The sequence below is a fragment of the Gymnoscopelus microlampas genome (genome assembly GCF_963454915.1).
Source record: "Gymnoscopelus microlampas genome assembly, chromosome: 24".
Classification (NCBI taxonomy): Eukaryota; Metazoa; Chordata; class Actinopteri; order Myctophiformes; family Myctophidae; genus Gymnoscopelus; species Gymnoscopelus microlampas.
The window spans coordinates 13,734,444-13,754,443 of NC_139961.1; the positions used below are offsets into that span (position 1 = coordinate 13,734,444).

The 20,000-nt window shown below is 46.8% G+C and overlaps 1 protein-coding gene across 6 annotated transcripts in view; it reads right to left on the minus strand.

Moving 5' to 3' along the window:
- The window catches only part of dmd (dystrophin), a 555,891-nt gene that overhangs the window by 114,227 nt on the left and 421,664 nt on the right, over positions 1-20,000 (minus strand). For all 6 annotated transcript variants that reach the window (XM_084050679.1, XM_084050677.1, XM_084050678.1 and 3 more), the window contains 6 exons: positions 19,987-20,000; positions 18,684-18,780; positions 17,753-17,922; positions 14,679-14,796; positions 11,982-12,193; positions 11,384-11,538 (listed from right to left, as the gene is read on the minus strand). The exon at positions 19,987-20,000 is cut by the window's right edge and continues 85 nt beyond it. In XM_084050679.1, the coding sequence (XP_083906805.1) occupies positions 11,384-11,538; positions 11,982-12,193; positions 14,679-14,796; positions 17,753-17,922; positions 18,684-18,780; positions 19,987-20,000 (766 nt within the window). The remainder of the gene's footprint in view (positions 1-11,383; positions 11,539-11,981; positions 12,194-14,678; positions 14,797-17,752; positions 17,923-18,683; positions 18,781-19,986) is intronic.

Here is a 20,000-nt window from a genome sequence, read left to right on the forward strand (position 1 = left end):
ATGTGATGTGATGTGATGTGATGTGATGTGATGTGATGTGATGTGATGTGATGTGATGTGATGTGATCACAAGTGATGTGATGTGATGTGATGTGATCACATGTGATGTGATGTGATGTGATGTGATGTGATGTGATGTGATGTGATGTGATGTGATGTGATGTGATGTGATGTGATCACATGTGATGTGATGTGATCACATGTGATGTGATGTGATTTGATCACATGTTGTGAAACTTTCAGTGTTATACCGCGTAATGCATGGAAAGTTAGTGCCATCTAGCGGACTATTAGGGATATGGTAACACTGTTTAGTTGCGTCGTACGGGGCTGATACGCATGCGCCAAACTTGTTTTTGTCAGTGTGAAAAAAGGTCGATGGAGATCGGAGGGGGAAATGGTACGTACGGATCATAAACATGCAAATATAGTGTAAAGTTGTACCAAAAGTCCCATCAATACAAGTTTTGGTTTCCGTAGCATGTTATGCTCTTAATAAGGTGCTTATGTGGTTTTACATTTCTATTTCAACAGTTAAATTACCTGCTAAACCTACAACGACTACCACCGTGAACAAAGGGAGCGTGTTTACTTGTTACTAGGCTAAAGCTAGCCGCTCATAAACGCAGACTGGCACTTTAGGAGTTTCTTCTCAGTGTTAGTATTCAGGGTTTTATTGTATTGTGTGTATTTTGTGTGATTGTGAGCGTGAAAGGCATAAAGAAGCAAAAAGACACGTCCTCTTTTGTGTGGTTTATTATTGTAGGATAATCGTTGAGTAATTAATACCTAAAACCTCTGACCATCGAGCCCTATTACGGAGGGATCACACTCCCAAGATAGGACAGAAATAGGCCTGTTTTGGTAAAATCCGTACAGTAATTTAACATCCTGGTATAACCAGCGGTTATTTTACGTCTGTGTCTTGTGGGAGTGAGACACAGAAAAGTAATATGTACGTGATATATAGAAGCCAGTCTGCACGACGAAGCTAACGCTAGGCTAGCGTCGTCTTTGTTAGAGGAAGGGTGCTTAGAACCACGACGGGTCGGACGAGAGCCAGTGCTATCCTCGCTGCATGGAGGTGGACCGGGACGGACGATCGGTGGAAGCAAGGCCTACTCGCAAAAGACGAGCGTCACCGCGACGGAGGAGCACCGTCTAAACGGAGCAAGCACGACGCGCGTGGACGCCATTGTTTACAACTACTGAAAGTGAAAGTAGTTGCGGCTGTAAGAAACGCCGACAACTACCCATCTACTGTGTCTTGTCTCTCAAATGATGCACAAATGATGCAATGTATGGATGCATAAACTGTGATAAGGGATGCTTTGATGCTGGAAGTGCATAGACATTGCTAAGAACTTGTTGCTTGCTAATGCTAAAAACATTGTTGTGCTAACGTGGAGGGCCAACTTGTTGCTTGCTAATGCTAAAAAACTTTGTTGTGCTAACGGGGGGCCTTTGAGTGACGTCATCGCCGCCATTTGAGACATCCACTAAGGTTAAGCTAATGCTAAAACTGGTTGTGCTAACGGGGGAGGGCCTTTGAGTGACGTCATCGCCGCCATCTTGAGAGGGGACCACAAAGGAGACGCCCACGTCAAGGTATATACGTTGGGGGTGCATTGACTTTATTCGACCACAAGGTGTCACTGTTCTACCACCAAAAGAAAGGAGTGACTTTTATTCCCTGTTCATACGTTTTGGGTGCATTGACTTTGTACAACCACGAGGTTTCACTGTTTGCCACAAAGGGGAAGGAGTGGCTTTTATTCCCTTTTTCATACGTTTGGGTGCATTGACTTTGTACAACCACAGTGTTTCACTGTTTTGCCACAAAGGATTTGACATTGTACAACCGCAAGGTGTCACCGGTTTGCTACTGAGGAAATTGTGACTTTTCCACCTGTTCCAAGTGCCATAGACTGTGTATAGACATTAGCGTCCGCCGAGCGGCGCCATGACTACTTTAGATGACTTAAAGGTCCAACGCTCTGGTGTACAAAGGGAGTTCTCCAAGTGTGTGAACAGAATTGAAAGGGGGTTTGATACACTCACTGAGGATGCACTGGCAAATGAACAGGTGAAGCTTACATCAGTCCACGAGGCACTATGGAGTGTTACCGATGATTATTTGGCTTTTATGGATGACATTCCACTAGCAGACAGGGACACTGACCATAATGCGGTGGTGGACGGTGTGACACAGAGAGCGGACAGCTGCAAGAAAAGGTACGATGAGGTCATGCTGAAGCTCAAGGACACATCATGGACTTGTACAGTGGCTAACAAATACCACAAGGTGAGACAAAGACTAGGGGCTGACCTTGATGACGCTAAGAGCCTGGGACCGGATATTACTCAGGGACAGTATGATACGGTTCGTGATGTTTTGGCTGCAGGTGTCGCTGAACTCGGGGGGGTGGTAGACCGATGGGCATACGCTGTCCCTAGAGACAATGGTGCTGAGATGCGGGAGACCTTAGAGGACATTGACCGTGAGGTGAAAAAGGTACTGAGAACATTAAAGGGCCAAGTTCGGGACATCTTAAGAGGATCGCCATTGGCTGGGCGGCGTGGACAGCTGGGGCCACCGGCACCTTCCTTCAGCCTCGCTCCCACACCGCCTCCTCAAACCTATCCTGCTCCTGGCCTACCATCACTCACTGCACCGGCTGTCACCATCAACGTAGCTCCACCTGGCGGCGGGGGTCCATCGGGCGGAGCATCGGCAGCGCCACCATTGGCTCAGCAGGTACTGGCACCGCCCCAGCAGGTCGGTGGGTCTGTACAGCAGGGCGCGCCAGGGGTAGCCGGTGCTGCAGTGCCGAAGTTAGCTATTGCCCGAATGTCTCTTCCCAAATTCAGCGGCGACAGGAGGGGCTATTTCCGTTGGAGAGAGGAGTGGATCAGACTGCAAAGTATGGCTGACCCGTCGGGGTCCCCAGATCTGATGCTGCATCACTTGCGGGACAGTATAACTGACACTGTGACGAACGAACTCAGACTGGGCTATTGTTACACCGCACAAGATATTTTTTACTTGCTAGACGAGCGATATGGTGACGTGTCACGGATTACGGAGGACATTGTCATGGAGCTGCAGGAGCTGTCGGCTGTGCGCGAAAATCAGCCGGGAGAGACATTACACTTGATCCAAGAAGTGGAGCGAGCTGTACTGGACCTGACTGCTTTGAGGTGCGCAGGCGCTATTAATAATCCATTGGTAGTGCGTACATTGGAGAGCAAGTTGCCACACTATCTGCTTGACCGGTGGCTTACACATAGTTGTGACCTAGTGAATGGGGTCACTGCGCTAAACCGCTTTGAGAGACTTTTAGCGTTTCTGAGCAGCCAGAAAACCATTCTGGTGCGACGCGAACAATTACAGACTAAACGACCGGTTCCTGCCAGGACGGGCGGGCCGGTACCGCCTCCCAGCAAGTCAACAGGAAAAAATCCGCAGGAGCGGCGTGCGAACACCAGAGCCTCTGTGCGAGGGGAGAGCTACACGTCGCAGGGGTCCTGTGTGGTCTGTGGGGAAGAAGGGCACACTGGACTATTATATCGGTGCAAATCTTTCCGAAAGGCCAGCGTGGCTGAAAAGAGGGAGCATGCAAGAAAGACTAGGGCGTGTTACAGGTGCTTGGACCCTATGCATGATGGGGCCTGCCAAAAAGACTTTATATGCAGGAAGGCAGAATGCAAGAAGGGGGAGGCATCACCCGACCATCATTATATGCTCTGCCTCAACAAAGCACCATTGCCTGGTATCACCAGTACCAAGGGCAGTAAAGAAAGCTCTGCTAAGGGGAGTGTTGCCAAGGTGGAGCAGAAGAGAAGCGCTCGGGGGCCTACAGAGCAGCAGGAGGCCGCACTGGCTGCAGCGAAGCTGTCGCCCGAGCAGTTAGACATCATTCGCAAAGCCTTCACAAACAAAGCAACAACTGTGTGTGCGGACGGTGAGAGGTCGAGTGATGGCCCAGTTCTTTTCATGTTGCTTGATGTAACAACGAAGCGTGGGGACTGGGTGGGGGCGTTAATCGATATGGCTTCAGATACAAACTATGTCACCCACCAAGCAGCCGAGAGACTGGGTCTGAATGGAGAGCCCGTCACGCTTGTGGTGCATGGGGTTGGGGGGATGACGACAAAAGTCGAAACCAAGAAATACTCTGTGGGCCTGAAGGTGGGGACGAAGAGGGGAACATGGAGCAACCATGACATGTATTGTTACGGTCTGGACGAGATCGCAAGGGTGGGCTACACTGTGGACTCGGGGCGTCTAGAGAGATTCTTTCCGGGTGATGTGGAGTCAGGGGACCTGCGGCGGCCTAACAAGGTCGAAATGCTCATCAGTGCGCGGGAGGGTCGTCTCGCTCCTCAACGGATGAGGAGACACGGTGATCTAGTACTGTGGGACGGGCCCCTCGGGAAGACTGTGAGCGGAGTACATCCTGAACTGTCCGAGGTGGTCGAGAGAGCGACCTTAACTCAAACCCATTGTGCCCGTACCATGAGAGCAGAGGCCATCACGGTCGAAGTACCCCGAAGCGGTCCAGGACAAAGCGGTGCAGTAGCTAAGACTATGGCTATCTGTAACTCCGAGGTCTTAAAGTGGCTCGAATGGGACAGCATTGGGGCCGCCTGTGATCCAAAGTGTGGCGGCTGCCGGTGTGGCAGGTGTGCGCCTGGAGGGAAGGAGATGTCGTTGGCCGACGAGAGAGAGCTCGAGGTCATTAAGGGCGGCTTAACTTACCGACTGGAGGACGCACACAGCAAGCAGCCGCACTGGGATGCTAGCTATCCCTGGAGGGAGGACCCCTCTACACTTCCAAATAACCGCAGGGCAGTTGAGGCCACATTCAGGAGGTCCGAGAAGCGCCTTGGAAAAGACGCATCGTGGAAAGAGGCCTACAAAGGACAGATGCATGACATGCTAGACAGGGGGGCTGCTGTTCTACTGTCGCAGGTTGACATGGACAGATGGAACGGAGCTGTGTGGTGGATCAACCACCTTGTTGCTCCAAACCCTCACTCCACCTCCACACCAGTTCGGATCGTGTGGGACAGCAGTCAGGAGTTTGAGGGCGTGAGTATGAACAGTATTTTGCTCAAGGGCCCGGACGTCTTGAACCCCATTCGTGCCGTGCTGCTGCGGTTCCGGGAAGGGGAGCACGCCGCCATCGGAGACATCTCCAAGATGTATAACTCTGTGTGGTTGGAGGAGAGGGAGGTGCACCTACACCGGTTCCTCTGGAGGGACTCACCAGCAGAGGAGATCAGGGACTACGCTGTGGTGAGGGTCAACATGGGAGACAGGCCGTCTGGCTGCATCGCGCAGGTGGCTATGCGAGAGACAGCCTGCTTGCCTCAGTTCAGCGATCGGGCGGAGGAGAAGAGCATCATCGTTGACAACGCATATGTCGATGATTTATTTGCTTCCCACAATGACCCTGAAAGACTAAGTGTGATTCTGGAGGGGGTCACGACCATTCTGGCAGCTGGGGGGTTCCGTCTGAAACCCTGGGTGCGGTCTGGCCACAGTGGGAGGGGAGAGGAAGGACCTTCCAAGCCAGAGACATTGTTGTTACCCAACCAGTTGCGGGAAGAGGACAACAAAGCCTTGGGTGTGGGTTACCATGTTGGAGAGGACAGGCTATTCATCATGGTGGGGGTCAATTTCTCCACAAGAAAGAGGAAAATGCGGGTCGAGGAGGACCTCGCCGAAGAGGAGGTGGAGGAAAAAACGCCAGACCCTCTCACACGCCGTGTGCTTCTGAGTCAGGTGGCGGGACTCTATGACCCCATCGGCCTCGCTACGCCTATGAAGCAGAAGGGTGTAATATTAGTAAGGAAAGCGTTTCAGGCGGCCGGGCAATTAGTCAAGGACACATGGGATGCCCCGCTACCTGACGAGCTGCGACGGAAGGCAATCGTCCTATTTCGGGAATATGCCTGTTTGAGTTCAGTCACCTTCCCCAGATGTATTACACCTCCCGGCTGGGTGGGCAAACCCTGGGGAGTTACATTCTCCGATGGGAGCTCGGAGTCCTATGGTGCTGTCATGTACCTTCGCTGGGAAACTAAGAGCGGGACCAAGGTGCGTTTGGTGGAGTCAAAGGCCAAATTGGCTCCACTAGACCAAAAAGGCGACGCTGTAAAGGCGGAGATCTGCGGGGCTGTCTTTGCCTCCCGGCTTAGGAAGTTCATTGAGAAGCAAGGCCGGCTGGAGATTGACAGATGGTTTCACCTAATCGACAGCCAGACGGTGTTGGGAGCCATACAACGTGACAGCTATGGCTTCCAAACTTTCTTTGCCAACCGGGTGGGAGAGATCCAGAAGGCGGGGCCAGTGACAGATTGGTGGTGGGTCTCTGAGAAAGACAATATAGCTGACCTCGTCACCAGAGATGGGTGTTCTCCCGAGCAGCTGGACAAGGACTCTGTATGGCAGAACGGTCCAGCATTCCTGACCAAACCACTGGGAGAATGGCCCATAAAATCCGCTGCGGAAGTAGCTGCAGCATCAAGGGAGGAGGTGAGGACGCTACAACGAAAGGCGTTCTCTGCAGTCACCACCAGGGCCCAGGCATTACGACAACACCAGGGCAGTGACAAAGTTGCTTTGCCGGTCATCGACAAAGGGTTGTCGACAGTCAGTGACACGGGGCCTACTCCAGGAACAGGCGGGGGATCTGCGGCTGCAGTGCCTGACGACGGAAGACAGAAGTTGTGGGGCACGGGGCTCGTCGATCAAGTGGACTTGACGAAGGACTGCTCTCTGTCGTTCTTCTGTGGGGTTGTGGGCTATGTGCGCAGATTCCTTTATATGTTGCGCAGCAAAACCAACCATCGTGTACAACGGGGGGCTGTACTGTTGGCCAAGGAGCGCGAGGCAGCTTTCATGGACTTGTGTCTTGCTGCCCAAGCAGGTGTATCGTTCCCCTCAACTACCCTTAATCGCTTGGTGGTGGGGAAAGATCAGGCTACAGGCCTGTGGTTGTGCCGCGGTCGCATCCAAACCGCGAGCAAGAGCGGTGGTATTCCCCTCATCCCGTATGGAGCGCGGCTCGGCACCCTCTTGGCCGAGGAGGCTCACAACAGCAACCATGAGGGAGTTGCTGGGACAATCCTGCGGATAAGGCGGAAGGCGTGGATTGTGCAGGGCCCGCGAGTTGTGCGCAGGGTGATAGACAAATGTTTGAAGTGCCGGAAGAGGAGAGCTGAGTTAAGTACTCAGATCATGGGTGATCTCCCGGTGGAGCGTACAAACCCTGCACATCCATTTGAGTACACTGCCTTGGATTTGTTCGGGCCATACACAGTGAGGGACTCGGTGAGGAATCGCGTCAAGAAGAAAGTCTGGGGTGTGGTTTTCAGTTGCATGGCCTCGCGGGCCATTCACGCGGACTTGGTCGTTGACCTGTCAACTGAGGGCTTTCTTCAGACCTTCCAGCGATTCACTGCTCTGAGAGGCCATCCACGCAAGCTATGGTCTGACATGGGGACCAATTTTGTAGGGGCTAGACCTGCACTGGAGGACCTCTACACGTTCCTTGCGGCCATAAATAAAGATGTGGTCCAACACAGAGCGGCTGTGACTGGAATCGACTGGGCGTGGAAGTTTAGCCCAGCAGATTCACCGCACCGTAACGGGGCAGCAGAGGCAGCTGTCCGCATCATAAAGAAAGCACTGAACAGCGTGGGAGGGACCGAAGACCTGACGACGTTGGAATTCCAGACTCTTCTCTTCCTCGCTGCTAACCTCTCTAACGAGAGACCGATTGGTGCCCGGACCCAGCTCCAGGAGGAGTCCGTGGACATCATCACACCAAACTCGCTTCTGTTAGGGCGAGTGGACCCCGAGGGAGATACCCGGGGTTTCGACTTCCCTGATTACCCTTTCAGTCGTCTGCGGGCAGTCCAACTGGAAGTGGATAAGTTCTGGAAGAGATGGAGTCAGCTGGCAGGTCCACACCTGTTCGTCAGGCAGAAGTGGCACGTTTCATCCCGGAACGTGGCTGTCGGCGACGTAGTGTGGGTGGCGGACCAGAACGCTCTGAGAGGACGATTCCGGCTGGGTCGTGTCATTGAAGCAGTTCCAGATGGTCGGGGTGTCGTAAGGGACGTCAAGGTGCGGACTTGTCCGAGTGCACCCATCAGCTGGTCCCAGGTGAAGAAGGACGAGGTGTCGTGGCAATCAACCATCCTTCATCGCGACGTTCGGAGGCTGGTGGTCCTCATTCCGGCGGAAGATCAACAATAGGTTGATAAGTCCTCTTGAAGGGTGCCCAAACAAAAAGACTAAAGACTTTGTGTGTTGTGTGCTTTTACTTATAGTTAACGGGTATCGCTTGAGGGCGCTGAGTGGTTAGTGGGCAAATCCAACACTCAGTTAGAAGCTAGGCGGTGGTGCCGACCTTCTGAAGTAAGATTAAGGTGCTTTTTTATTCGTTATAACCACCTTAGTTATTTATTTGCGAAACCTCTTTGAGTCTATTTATAGTAGTAATTATTTAATACTTTTTTACATTATGCATGTTGGCTACAGTATGTGTGGCCTGTTGTTTACAACACAGCCCAAATGGGAGGTGTGAAACTTTCAGTGTTATACCGCGTAATGCATGGAAAGTTAGTGCCATCTAGCGGACTATTAGGGATATGGTAACACTGTTTAGTTGCGTCGTACGGGGCTGATACGCATGCGCCAAACTTGTTTTTGTCAGTGTGAAAAAAGGTCGATGGAGATCGGAGGGGGAAATGGTACGTACGGATCATAAACATGCAAATATAGTGTAAAGTTGTACCAAAAGTCCCATCAATACAAGTTTTGGTTTCCGTAGCATGTTATGCTCTTAATAAGGTGCTTATGTGGTTTTACATTTCTATTTCAACAGTTAAATTACCTGCTAAACCTACAACGACTACCACCGTGAACAAAGGGAGCGTGTTTACTTGTTACTAGGCTAAAGCTAGCCGCTCATAAACGCAGACTGGCACTTTAGGAGTTTCTTCTCAGTGTTAGTATTCAGGGTTTTATTGTATTGTGTGTATTTTGTGTGATTGTGAGCGTGAAAGGCATAAAGAAGCAAAAAGACACCTTTTGTGTGGTTTATTATTGTAGGATAATCGTTGAGTAATTAATACCTAAAACCTCTGACCATCGAGCCCTATTACGGAGGGATCACACTCCCAAGATAGGACAGAAATAGGCCTGTTTTGGTAAAATCCGTACATACAGCGTCACACAAAAGCATCAAAAGTAGCACATCCACTTGTAGATCTGCTACTTTTGATATTTTCTTATTTGAATCCTGACAGTTTTGGACAGGTTTCCACCCGACAGAGACGATATGCATACTGTGTGTGAAATGTGTCTCTATGAAGTGTCATCTCTCTCTCTCTTATTTATATATTTTTTAAAACATCTGTTTGTTAATTGACAGGCATTATAGTAACGTCTCTTTGCTTAGGGTATAGCAGCAGTACAAAAAGCCGCAACTCACAAAAAACATATGCAAACATTTTACATAAAACTGACACATTCAAAATAAGTTAAACCGTCAAGGCTGACCTCTACACAACTCTTAGAAAGACGAACACACACACACACACACACACACACACACACACACACACACACACACACACACACACACACACACACACACACACACACACACACACACACACACACACACACACACACACACACACACACACACACACACACACACGCTCCTATACTGAATGCGGTACCTATTGGCCAAATAGGCACACACGCACCAATGAGTTCTCACATAAACACGTGTGCACGGCACGCACTCACACGGATCATGTGGTGAATGCAACGCAACGTGAGAGTCCAGGAGAGAGGACATGTGCTGCACTATATACAATTCAGCGACATATGCTTCATTGCATGACATAAAGCAAGCATAACAGATCTACAAGCTCACAACACGTAGCAGTGCGACACGTTGTGAGCTCGTGAATCTGTTATCTTCACAATTAGAATGGCAGACCCCTGAACGGTGTTTGTGCCAAGTTTGGGGGGGTTGTATGCCCGTCCGAAAAGTAGTCACGTGACTTGGACACACTGCACATCTCAGGCCAGTTTTTTTATTGTTCCACATGTCTGCCTCCTCATGGAATCAATGACTTGACCCTGCCTACTATGGGGAAGGACACGCCCAAAGCACGTCCTTCCCAAAGTAGTTAACACCCACAGCACGTGTGACTGCGCTTGTTTGTCAACCACGGTCACACGTGCACCTGCATTTTTTATTTATTTTTTACAATTATGGGTACAAATCCAGATGTGTACATAAGTCTTGTTTGTTTGCTTTTTTTTGCATGTATCCGGCATGATGTATGCATCAGGCGGCAAGGAAGTGCCGCTGGTTTTGAGGCCAAATAGGAAGTCATTGTCAGCATGCAGTTGAAATGAATGCAGAAGCATCTTCACTCCATTCAAGTGAATGAGGCTTTGGCCGGACTTTATACTTATTTTATTACCATACAGTTGCACGAATACTTTATGTTTTCAATCGCTACTTTGTCTTTTTTTCAATGATCATGACATGCGTTTAATAAATGATGGTCCCTTTAATTGTAAAATTAATGAGAGAGTAGGGTAGGTTTCTAGGGCTTCTACTGGTTCTACCAAGTGAAGACCCGCCCTGGCTGCCCTTCCAGCCAATAGCAGTCGTTTCCGGTTGCTTTTCGGGACCGGAAGTTCCAAGATGGTGATTATTCGCTGAAAAAGTGGCTTCAAAACGGGTTTGTAGAAACCAATGGGTCATGTGATGGTTCCCTTTCGTCCATATTGTTTTACAGTCTATGGCATTGGTTCTCAAAGTGGGGTCCGGGGACCCCCAGAGGTACTTGAAGGGGTTCCAGGGGGTCCCCAGCTAAATGATGGACAGGAACCAAATGGACCCTTATGGGTCTGTAACTCTGAAAGCGTACAAATGGAACCGGGTCCATTTGGTTCCATTTGTACACTCTCAGAGTTAAATTAACATTGATTTTACAATATAAATTGGGGTCCCAGAGATAGAAATGCCATTAAATGGGGGTCCGCAGCCTAATGCATGTCAAACTGGGGGTCCTTGAAATTAAAATGGTTGAGAATCACTGCTAGAGCCGTAAGAATCTTCTCTTATAGGGGTCCCTGGCTTATCTTTTCAAATGGGGGTCCGCGGGATAATAAGTGTCAATTTGGGGGTCCTTGACATGAAAAAGTTTGAGAACCACTGGTCTACGGTATGTATGTATATGTGTGCGTGTGTGCGTGTGTGTGTACGTGTGTGAGTGCATGCACAGTGTAATGTGCGACTGAGTGTCTGAGTGTGCGTGGCCGGTGGTCGCTCACCGTTTCTGGATGTGTGCCCAGGTGTTGGCCAGGTCGTCGTTGAGGTGTGCGACCTTGTGCGTGTCGTCAGCAGAGTAGAGCGCCAGCAACTTGTCCGCCAGACCGTTGGTGTCGTCCACCTGACCCTGCCACTGATCCAGCTCCTTCATGAACCCCTGCACACGCACGCACACGCACACACACACACACACACACACACACACACACACACACACACACACAGTTATTATGGTTTTATTGTGACGTTCAGTCATTTTAACCCTAGTATCGCTATTCCGGGGGGAACATTCGCATTGTGTGCATGCAGCACACGGATGCTGATCATGTGGTGAATGCAACGTTAAAGGGATAGTTCACCCCCAAAATGACTTTTTTTATATGGATTAGTCACCCCATGGAGACTTTTTAGCTTTTGTCTCATTCCTAGGCCAATAATTTGAAGACCGGCAGCGGTTCCGGTAGGAGACACAAGGGGTCTCCTTTGTGTCTCCAACAAACTATCATTGGACAAAACAATACGGGAGATTTACTACCAAATCCAGCCCTAAATCCGCACGCAGTGTGTGTGTGTGTGTGTGTGTGTGTGTGTGTACACTACCTTGAGCTCGGCGTTCTGTTTCTTGAGGGCGTCCACGGTGTACGAGACCTCCTGCCACGACTCGAGCCTCTCATTGGCGCGTTTGATCAGAGGCTCCACCCCCTTCTTGGCCTCCAGCCAATCGGTGGAGTCCTGCAGCATGTTGTGGAGCTGCTTCGTCCTATCGGAGAGCTTGGTTTGCGTGTCCTCCCAGTGGGCCTGCAGTCTGTCAACTAACACAAAGAAATAATAACAAAGTAATGAATGATTAAGGATTTTATTTAATCGTTCTATAGAAAAAAGCAATGGTTGTCAAATCCAATGTCTTCGGTGCAATATCGGAGCCTGAATGCTTCTTGCAAGGCTAATGAGAAAAAATAGACCAAATTAAGCCTTAATTGTTGAGATTCCACCCAAGATCTACACTACACACAACACTATATGATCACAGGTGGCCTGGGACAGGTCTGCTTTCTGAACACATGGTCAGAACTATATACGCGGGGAAGCAGTGTTCACTATCTATTTATGCACCACATACTGCATCTCGTCTCTGTCAGGGTGGAAACCTCATTATGTCCAAAACTATTACTTTTCAGGATTCAAATTCAAAAGCAGCAGATCTACTGTACAAACACAACAGATATGGTACTTTTTTTTTGGGGGGGGGGGGGGGGTGTTATGCCTTTGATGATAGGACAGTAGACTGACAGGAAATGGGGAGAGAGATGGAGAGCGACACGCAGCAAAGGTCGTCGGGATCGGGACTCGAACTCGCGACGCGCTGTCAGGCTGCCATTGCAGCCTATAGGGTGCCTAGACCACCACGCCGCGGCCCAGGCACGAAAGATCTGCTCCTTTTCATGCTTTTGTTTGAGCCTGTGGTGTGAACAAGTTACGGCGTTGATTTACGAAAAAACACAAAAAGTTTAGAATGTGCAGATAAGAGGTTTCTGCGCCGACAGCAACGATCTGGAGCAAACTCCCAGAAAACCGCAGTTCTGCTACAGCTCTCAGTTCATTAGAGCAGTGGTTTTCAACCCTTTTCATATCAAGGTCCATTATTTATTCGGCATTTGAGCCACGGAACCACCGTTTGATGAGATTTACTGTAGCCTCTCAGACCCAAAACTTTGAATATTTTGTTATCGTTGGATGTGATTTTGTCCACAATTCCATGCTGTATTGATGTTGGTAGCATTAGGAGAGATAACAGGCAAAACGTTGATCAAAATAACAATTACTTAATTAAGTAATGCAGATGTTTAACAATAATTTAACTCTTGAGAGCGTAAAATGAAACCAAATGGACCCGTAAGGGTCCATTTGGTTTCATTTTACGCTCTCAAGAGTTAAAGATCTATAAGGGTCCATTTGGTTTCATTTTACGCTCTCAAAAGTTAAAGATCTATAAGGGTCCCATTTGGTTACCAACTCTCCATCATTTAGCTGGGGACCACCTGGAAACCCCTCCAGGACCACTGGTGGTCCCCGGACCACTGGTTGAGAACCACTGCATTAGATCAAAGCTTAGATCAGACCTTTCCGTTTGCCGCTGCCTTTTACCAAGGTTTGTTTTTGGAGGTTTTATCATTTCTTCTGCACTGTAATTCTACGCTCTTATTTATCTGTTTGCTTGTTTCCTTTGTATTCAAATGTCCTTTTATAATGTGTTCTTCTGTCTTAATGTGCGTTGTCTTAATGTCTCAGTGCCTAATGGTTTGTGTAAAGCACTTTGAATTAGCTTGTTGTCGTCGAAATGTTCTATGCAAATAAACTTGTCTCGCCTACGGCATGATCAAAAGTGATACAAAATAACTCAATTAGCCAACATTTAGACATCAAGAGGGCACGTTGTAACTAAATGAGCGACAAACATTTGGATCGAGGGGAAAAAAACAACAAACTAAAAAACGTGGCAGAGAGAAAGTGTTCAGCAATGAGCGGGCAGTGTGATCGTAATTGTGTAATACAGTACATTCAAAATCATTTTTATCCATTAAGACGGGAATGCATCAGTGTCATTTTAAGATTTGTTTGGCTATTCAAAAATAGCAGATCTACAAGCCGCGCTATGAGCTTGTAGATCTGCAATTCTTTTTGAAAGATTGTGGAAACATTTTGCAAATATATATGTTTAAAAGCGAAGATGTTTAACTCCGATTTGTGCTTCTGGGGGTCCCTGGAACAACATATTTTGAGATGGAGTTCCGCAGCCAAATACATATACTGATCTACAAGCTCATAGCGTGGCACTCGGTGCCGTACTATGAGCATGGAACCAAATGAGCATGAGCATGGAACCAAAGAGTGGAACTCTGACCCTTACAGGTCAGAGTTACCAGCAACCAGGAGGGCTGCCCACTTTGAGAGCCACTGGCGCAGAGGTTAGCTCCAATCGGAACCTCTCCCTCCGCTATATAGCTCAGAGATGAAGTTCCACACAGCTCGGAGCCTGTTGGGGGGACCATTTTCGCATATTTTCCACTAAGCATGATTCTTACCCTTTTCCGCACATCGTATCCAAAAAGTAAAGGTATTCTTCCCTGCTCTCAGATATTTTAAAGGGACTACACCATGAATTTTAACTTTTCCTTCTTTTTTGTGTTTTTGCATGGTCTCCCCTACCTCTCTTCTATCCCAAAAAATACCCCAGTTTGAGCACTCAGGCTTTCACAGCATATCTGGGGTTTTATGTAAATTGGTCTCAAAACGTACTGCGTTCTGTGATGGCGTTGCGCGTCTCCTGGTTGCTGGTTTTGTTCTTGAGGTTCTGGGCTGCAGTCACCTGTCTGTCCAGCTGGGGGCGCCGCTGCTCCAGCTCCTGCAGAGAAGACTGGAAACAACACACACACACACGCACAAAATATTCAAATTGCAAAAATGTTCAAGACTGTTAAAATATAGCAGATCTACAAGCTCATATCGCAGCACGAACTGAAACGCTATGAGCTTGTACAGTGTATCAGCTATTTTTGAATAGCCAAAGTATAAAATACGGTTATACTGTAATGATTTTGATGGTAGATCAACATATTTTGCTGGGGACCCCCTGGTACCAGCCCCAAGGACCCCTGGGGGTCCCCGGACCCCACTTTGAGAGCCACTGCGGTAGAGAAGTCAGAGAGGTCTCGAGCCTGATTGGCTGTAACACAATTGCATTAATTACATAACGGAGCCTTTGCACAGACATGTCATTACCAGCTGCAGCTAATTCAATTAGTAATGATTCCATTTGATTTAAGTACGCCAAAGACCGCGCACTGACATTATTCATATCATTATTAATATCATAAGAGCTTGCTAAGCTGGTGCACCTACATCAACTGTAAAGGGAACCTACTCCATCATGCTTTACCTCATTTCCCCTCAGATATATTTCTCAATATTTCTTTTATTTTTTTCAAAGACGCCCTGTTTGGTATGCATTAGGCCACAGAGTAGACCCCCATAACTCTGAGAGGGTACAACTGGAACCAAATGGACCCTTAAGGGTCCATTTGGTTCCATTCGTACGCTCTCAGAGTTACATACCTGTAAGGGTCCATTTGGTTCTATTTGTACGCTCTCAGAGTTACAGACCTGTACGGGTCCATTTGGTTCATACTATAACTATCAAACAATTTACTGGGGACCCCCTGGAATCCTCTGAAGGACCCAGGAGGGATCGCTGGACCCCACTTTGAGAACCACTGATATATATACCGTATAAGGTTACAATGTTGTGATGTTCAAATTAAATGTAACCAAATAATGACGTAAGCAAATGATAAAGCAATACCTGAGAGAACCCCCCCCCCCCTAAAATTCAGATTTATATTCAGAAAATAATATAAAGTGTAACATTGGCTAACTTTAGGATCTAACAGCTAGAACGAGAATATAAAGTAAGACCTCTGTCAACTGTGGAAATACAGCAAACAATAATTAGAGCTGTGTACTTATACAAATATGTAGACTGTAATCTAGCGATGTCTTGAGTTAATATTGGAATTGGAATCTGTTATAAAGCCTGGAGTGTTAGAGTGCCTTGCTGTGCTACTATTTGCACAGAAGTTAGCTCAGAGGTACAATCAAATATGTCAGTTGCGGACGACCATAGTGGAATATTGATTGGAACCAGGGTTATCATAGTTAAAGCGGCACTATGTAACTTTATTTTAAAGAATAAAATGTAATTTTGTCCAATCTGTATGGTAGAGTATGTTAATCCAATATAACTTATACAATTGGGGTGGTTGTATTTTGTCTCCCTGCTCTACTATCTGAGACAGTTAGATTGTGTCAAAGCTCACGTCTCACCTAGGCAAAAGGATCTGACACGAATCTTAGAATCTTAGTCAAGATTAAATGCATCCCCTGAGCAAGCAGGTAGGCCTATTAGCTCACTGGTAAAAATGTCAGCACTTGCGCGGGAAAACGTGTTCAAATCCGGGGTAGAAGAGGAAAGTTACAATGTGCCGCTTTAACTAAAACTAACAAAATAACGAAAATCAGAAAAAAGTGAATCTTTTAGTTAACTGAAATAAAAATGGAAACTATAACTAACTGAAACAGCATTGTGTGTCTACAAAACGAACTAAAACAAGCTAAAATCATAGCTTAGTTTTAGTCTTTGTCAGAATCCAATATTCTTCTTTATGAATGTCGCCCTTGACTACCGCATATTAATAAAATCACTAAAACTAATAAAAAACGAAACTAAATATCAGACCATTTTTTAAACTAAAAAACTAAAGTAGCAAACGTGCTTTAAAAACGAATTAAAATGAACTCAAATTGAAAACGGAAAGTCAAAAAGAAAGAAAAATTCAAAACTACAATAACCTTGGTTGGAAACTTTTCACTGTGGATTGTTATTGCAACCGGTGAGTCAGTCATTGAACTGGCTTGAAAGTGAATCAGAGATCAGTGAGCTACTACCCTTAATACAAGCACTATAATTAGATGAGCTTTAGGTGTTGGGTATTAATTGGATGTTTTGCAGCATATCGCCTCAGGTGATGATTAGTTCCGTATCAAAGGCCAGTTGAGCGTAAAGGTTGAGCCCTGACCCCTGACCTTGAACTAAGGCTGTGCGCAAAAAGAAATCGATACGGCAATATATCATCCTCGCTGTCGGGCAGAAACCTCTCATCTCCGTATTCTAACCTTTTTTTTGTAAATTAACGCCCTACTTGATCATTCTACAGCGTCACGCGAAAAGCATAAAAAATAGTGCTTTTGCCGTTTTTGAATTTGAATCCTGAAAAGTAAAGGTTTTGGATATATGAGGTTTCCACCCGACAGAGACGATATATATATTTGCATTTATTAATAAGAACTCTGGTACAAACATAATCTTTTATTTTAATTCTAAGATCTGTGTGGGCCTGAAGTGCACTGTAAGTGTTTTAATTTGTGCAATATGTGAAGCTTTGACTTTGCTGTTATAGAGAATAATAAAGAAGAGCTCTTGTAGTAAATTCAGTGGTACATGATTATTAAAAATGAACACATATCACGATACACATCGTATCATGGCCTTTGTATCGTGATACGTATCGTAGAGAGGCCTCTGCATCGTGATACGTATCGTAGAGAGGCCTCTGTATCGCGATCCGTATCGTAGAGAGGCCTCTGTATCGCGATCCGTATCGTAGAGAGGCCTCTGTATCGCGATCCGTATCGTAGAGAGGCCTCTGTATCGCGATCCGTATCGTAGAGAGGCCTCTGTATCGTGATACGTCTCGTGGCCTCTGTATCGTGATACGTATCGTATCGTGAGGTTGTAGACAATACCCGGCCCTGACCTTGAACTGGCCGATGTTTTCGTTGATGTCGTCCAGGTCGGCCACCACCACGCGTTTGTTCTGCACCATGTGATCCATCATGGTCAGCCAATCGGTGAGCTCCGCCCACGACTTGTTGAATTGAGCCAGCACCGCGGCATCTGGCTGGGCGCTGCCTGTCAGAGACTCAGCTATCACACGCACACACACACACACACACACACACACACACACACACACACACACACACACACACACACACACACACACACACACACACACACACACACACCATAAACATAACATTTGTTGTAATTTACATACAGTTTACCTAGCCTCGTTCCCAGCCTTACTCATCTGCGAAGAGAAAAGCCTGGTCACGCCCTAAAGCAGAGAGTGTCTATAGGGGCGGATCTTCCGTCGTACCCATTTCCCCCGGAAACAATCTTTTTTGTCCAATCACAAAACGTGTTTCATTCGTGGAGAATGTTAACAGATTTGTAAAGTGTCAACGTCATTTCCTTGGGCGGTACTTCCGGGCCAAATTCCGGTAATTCCGTTAAGACACTCAACCGGTCAGGTCTTGCGCAGCGTGCAGTTGACTAGACCCATCTATGACATGCATTAACTAAAGTTAAATCTTTAGTTAAAAAGTAACATAACCTATGAACATAATGGCGCATAATACAATATCATATATCTTTATTAAACCTTAACTTTGACACAGTACAAAGCAGGCAGACGGACTTACACTCAAACAGACAGACAGTCACGAATGCATACACAACACACGCACACACACACACACACACACACACACACACACACACACACACACACACACACACACACACACACACACACACACACACACACACACACACACACACACACACACACACACACACACACACACACACACACACGCAAGCACGCACAGAAAAGACCTTACCTGTTTTCTTTGCCATTAGCAGGGCCATTCTCTCCTTATGCTGACGTATCAACTCCAGAATGATAATCCAGTCCTCTTTTAGTTTAACATACTTCACCTGGCAAAACACACATGTACACACACACACACACACACACACACACACACACACACACACACACACACACACACACACACACACACACACACACAGAAGAAGAGACGAGACAGCATTTAGCGGCAGATAACTCTAACCCAATGTCTCTCCACTCTGCCTGACTGCAGTGTTGTCCCATCACTGCAAATAAAACTACAACTGAGAAGCATGCCGTGAAAAAATGACTACAACTGAACTGAAAAGGAAGGCACACAAACTGTGATAAACCCTGCACACACAGAAGAATGACAGCTAAGAGCCTGAGAGCTTAGAGATACATCAGCTCAAATCTAACTGGAATTATGGCAAACATGAGCGCATATCCTTCAAACTCTAAAGTCAATTCAAAAAGATGGTGTGGCTTAAGCCATTCAGTCCGGGGACGCATCTGTGTCATTTTAGATTTCTTTGGCTATTCAAAAATAGCAGATCTACAAGCTCATAGCGCAGCTTTTTTAAATCGTGAAAATGTGTGTCTTTTGGGTCTTGAAACGACCCGAGGACCAGATTCTTACAAAATGTCTTTTTCAGTTTTCTGAAACACGTATGTTGCTATATCAGTGGTTCTCAAACTTTTTCATGTCAAGGACCCCCAAAATGATATGTATTTGGCCACGCCCCCCCCCCCCCCCCCATCTCAAAATATTTAGTTCCAGGGACCCCCCAGAAGCAAAGATTTGAGTTACAAATGTTCGCTTTGAAAAATAAATATTCAAAGACTTGCACACATTTTCATGATTTTGAAAAAAATAGCAGATATACCAAGCTTGTAGATCTGCTACTTTTGGATAGCCATAGTATAAAATAATGGTTAAAGTGGTTAAAATCTAAAATGACAGATACTTTCCCGGTCTTAATGGGTTAAGCTACAATCCATGGAATATGATGAATAAAACCAATCTCTATGGTAGAGTATGTTAATGCAATACAACTGCATCTGCAGTGGTTGGAGGTGGTCTCTCTGGGGTTGACGATGTCAACACTTCAAAGTTATTGCACCAGATTAGACTTTAGATATATTGTAGTTTGTGCATCGTTCGATTACCTTCAATTACCGGACTTACGGATTGTGGCTTTATGGTTCATGTGTACAGTTTTACTTTCAGTGAAGAGTTAAAAAAAAAAAAGAAAGAAAGAGAAAAAAAAAGTCTATGAACATGTGCTGACCTTCTCTGGTTGGT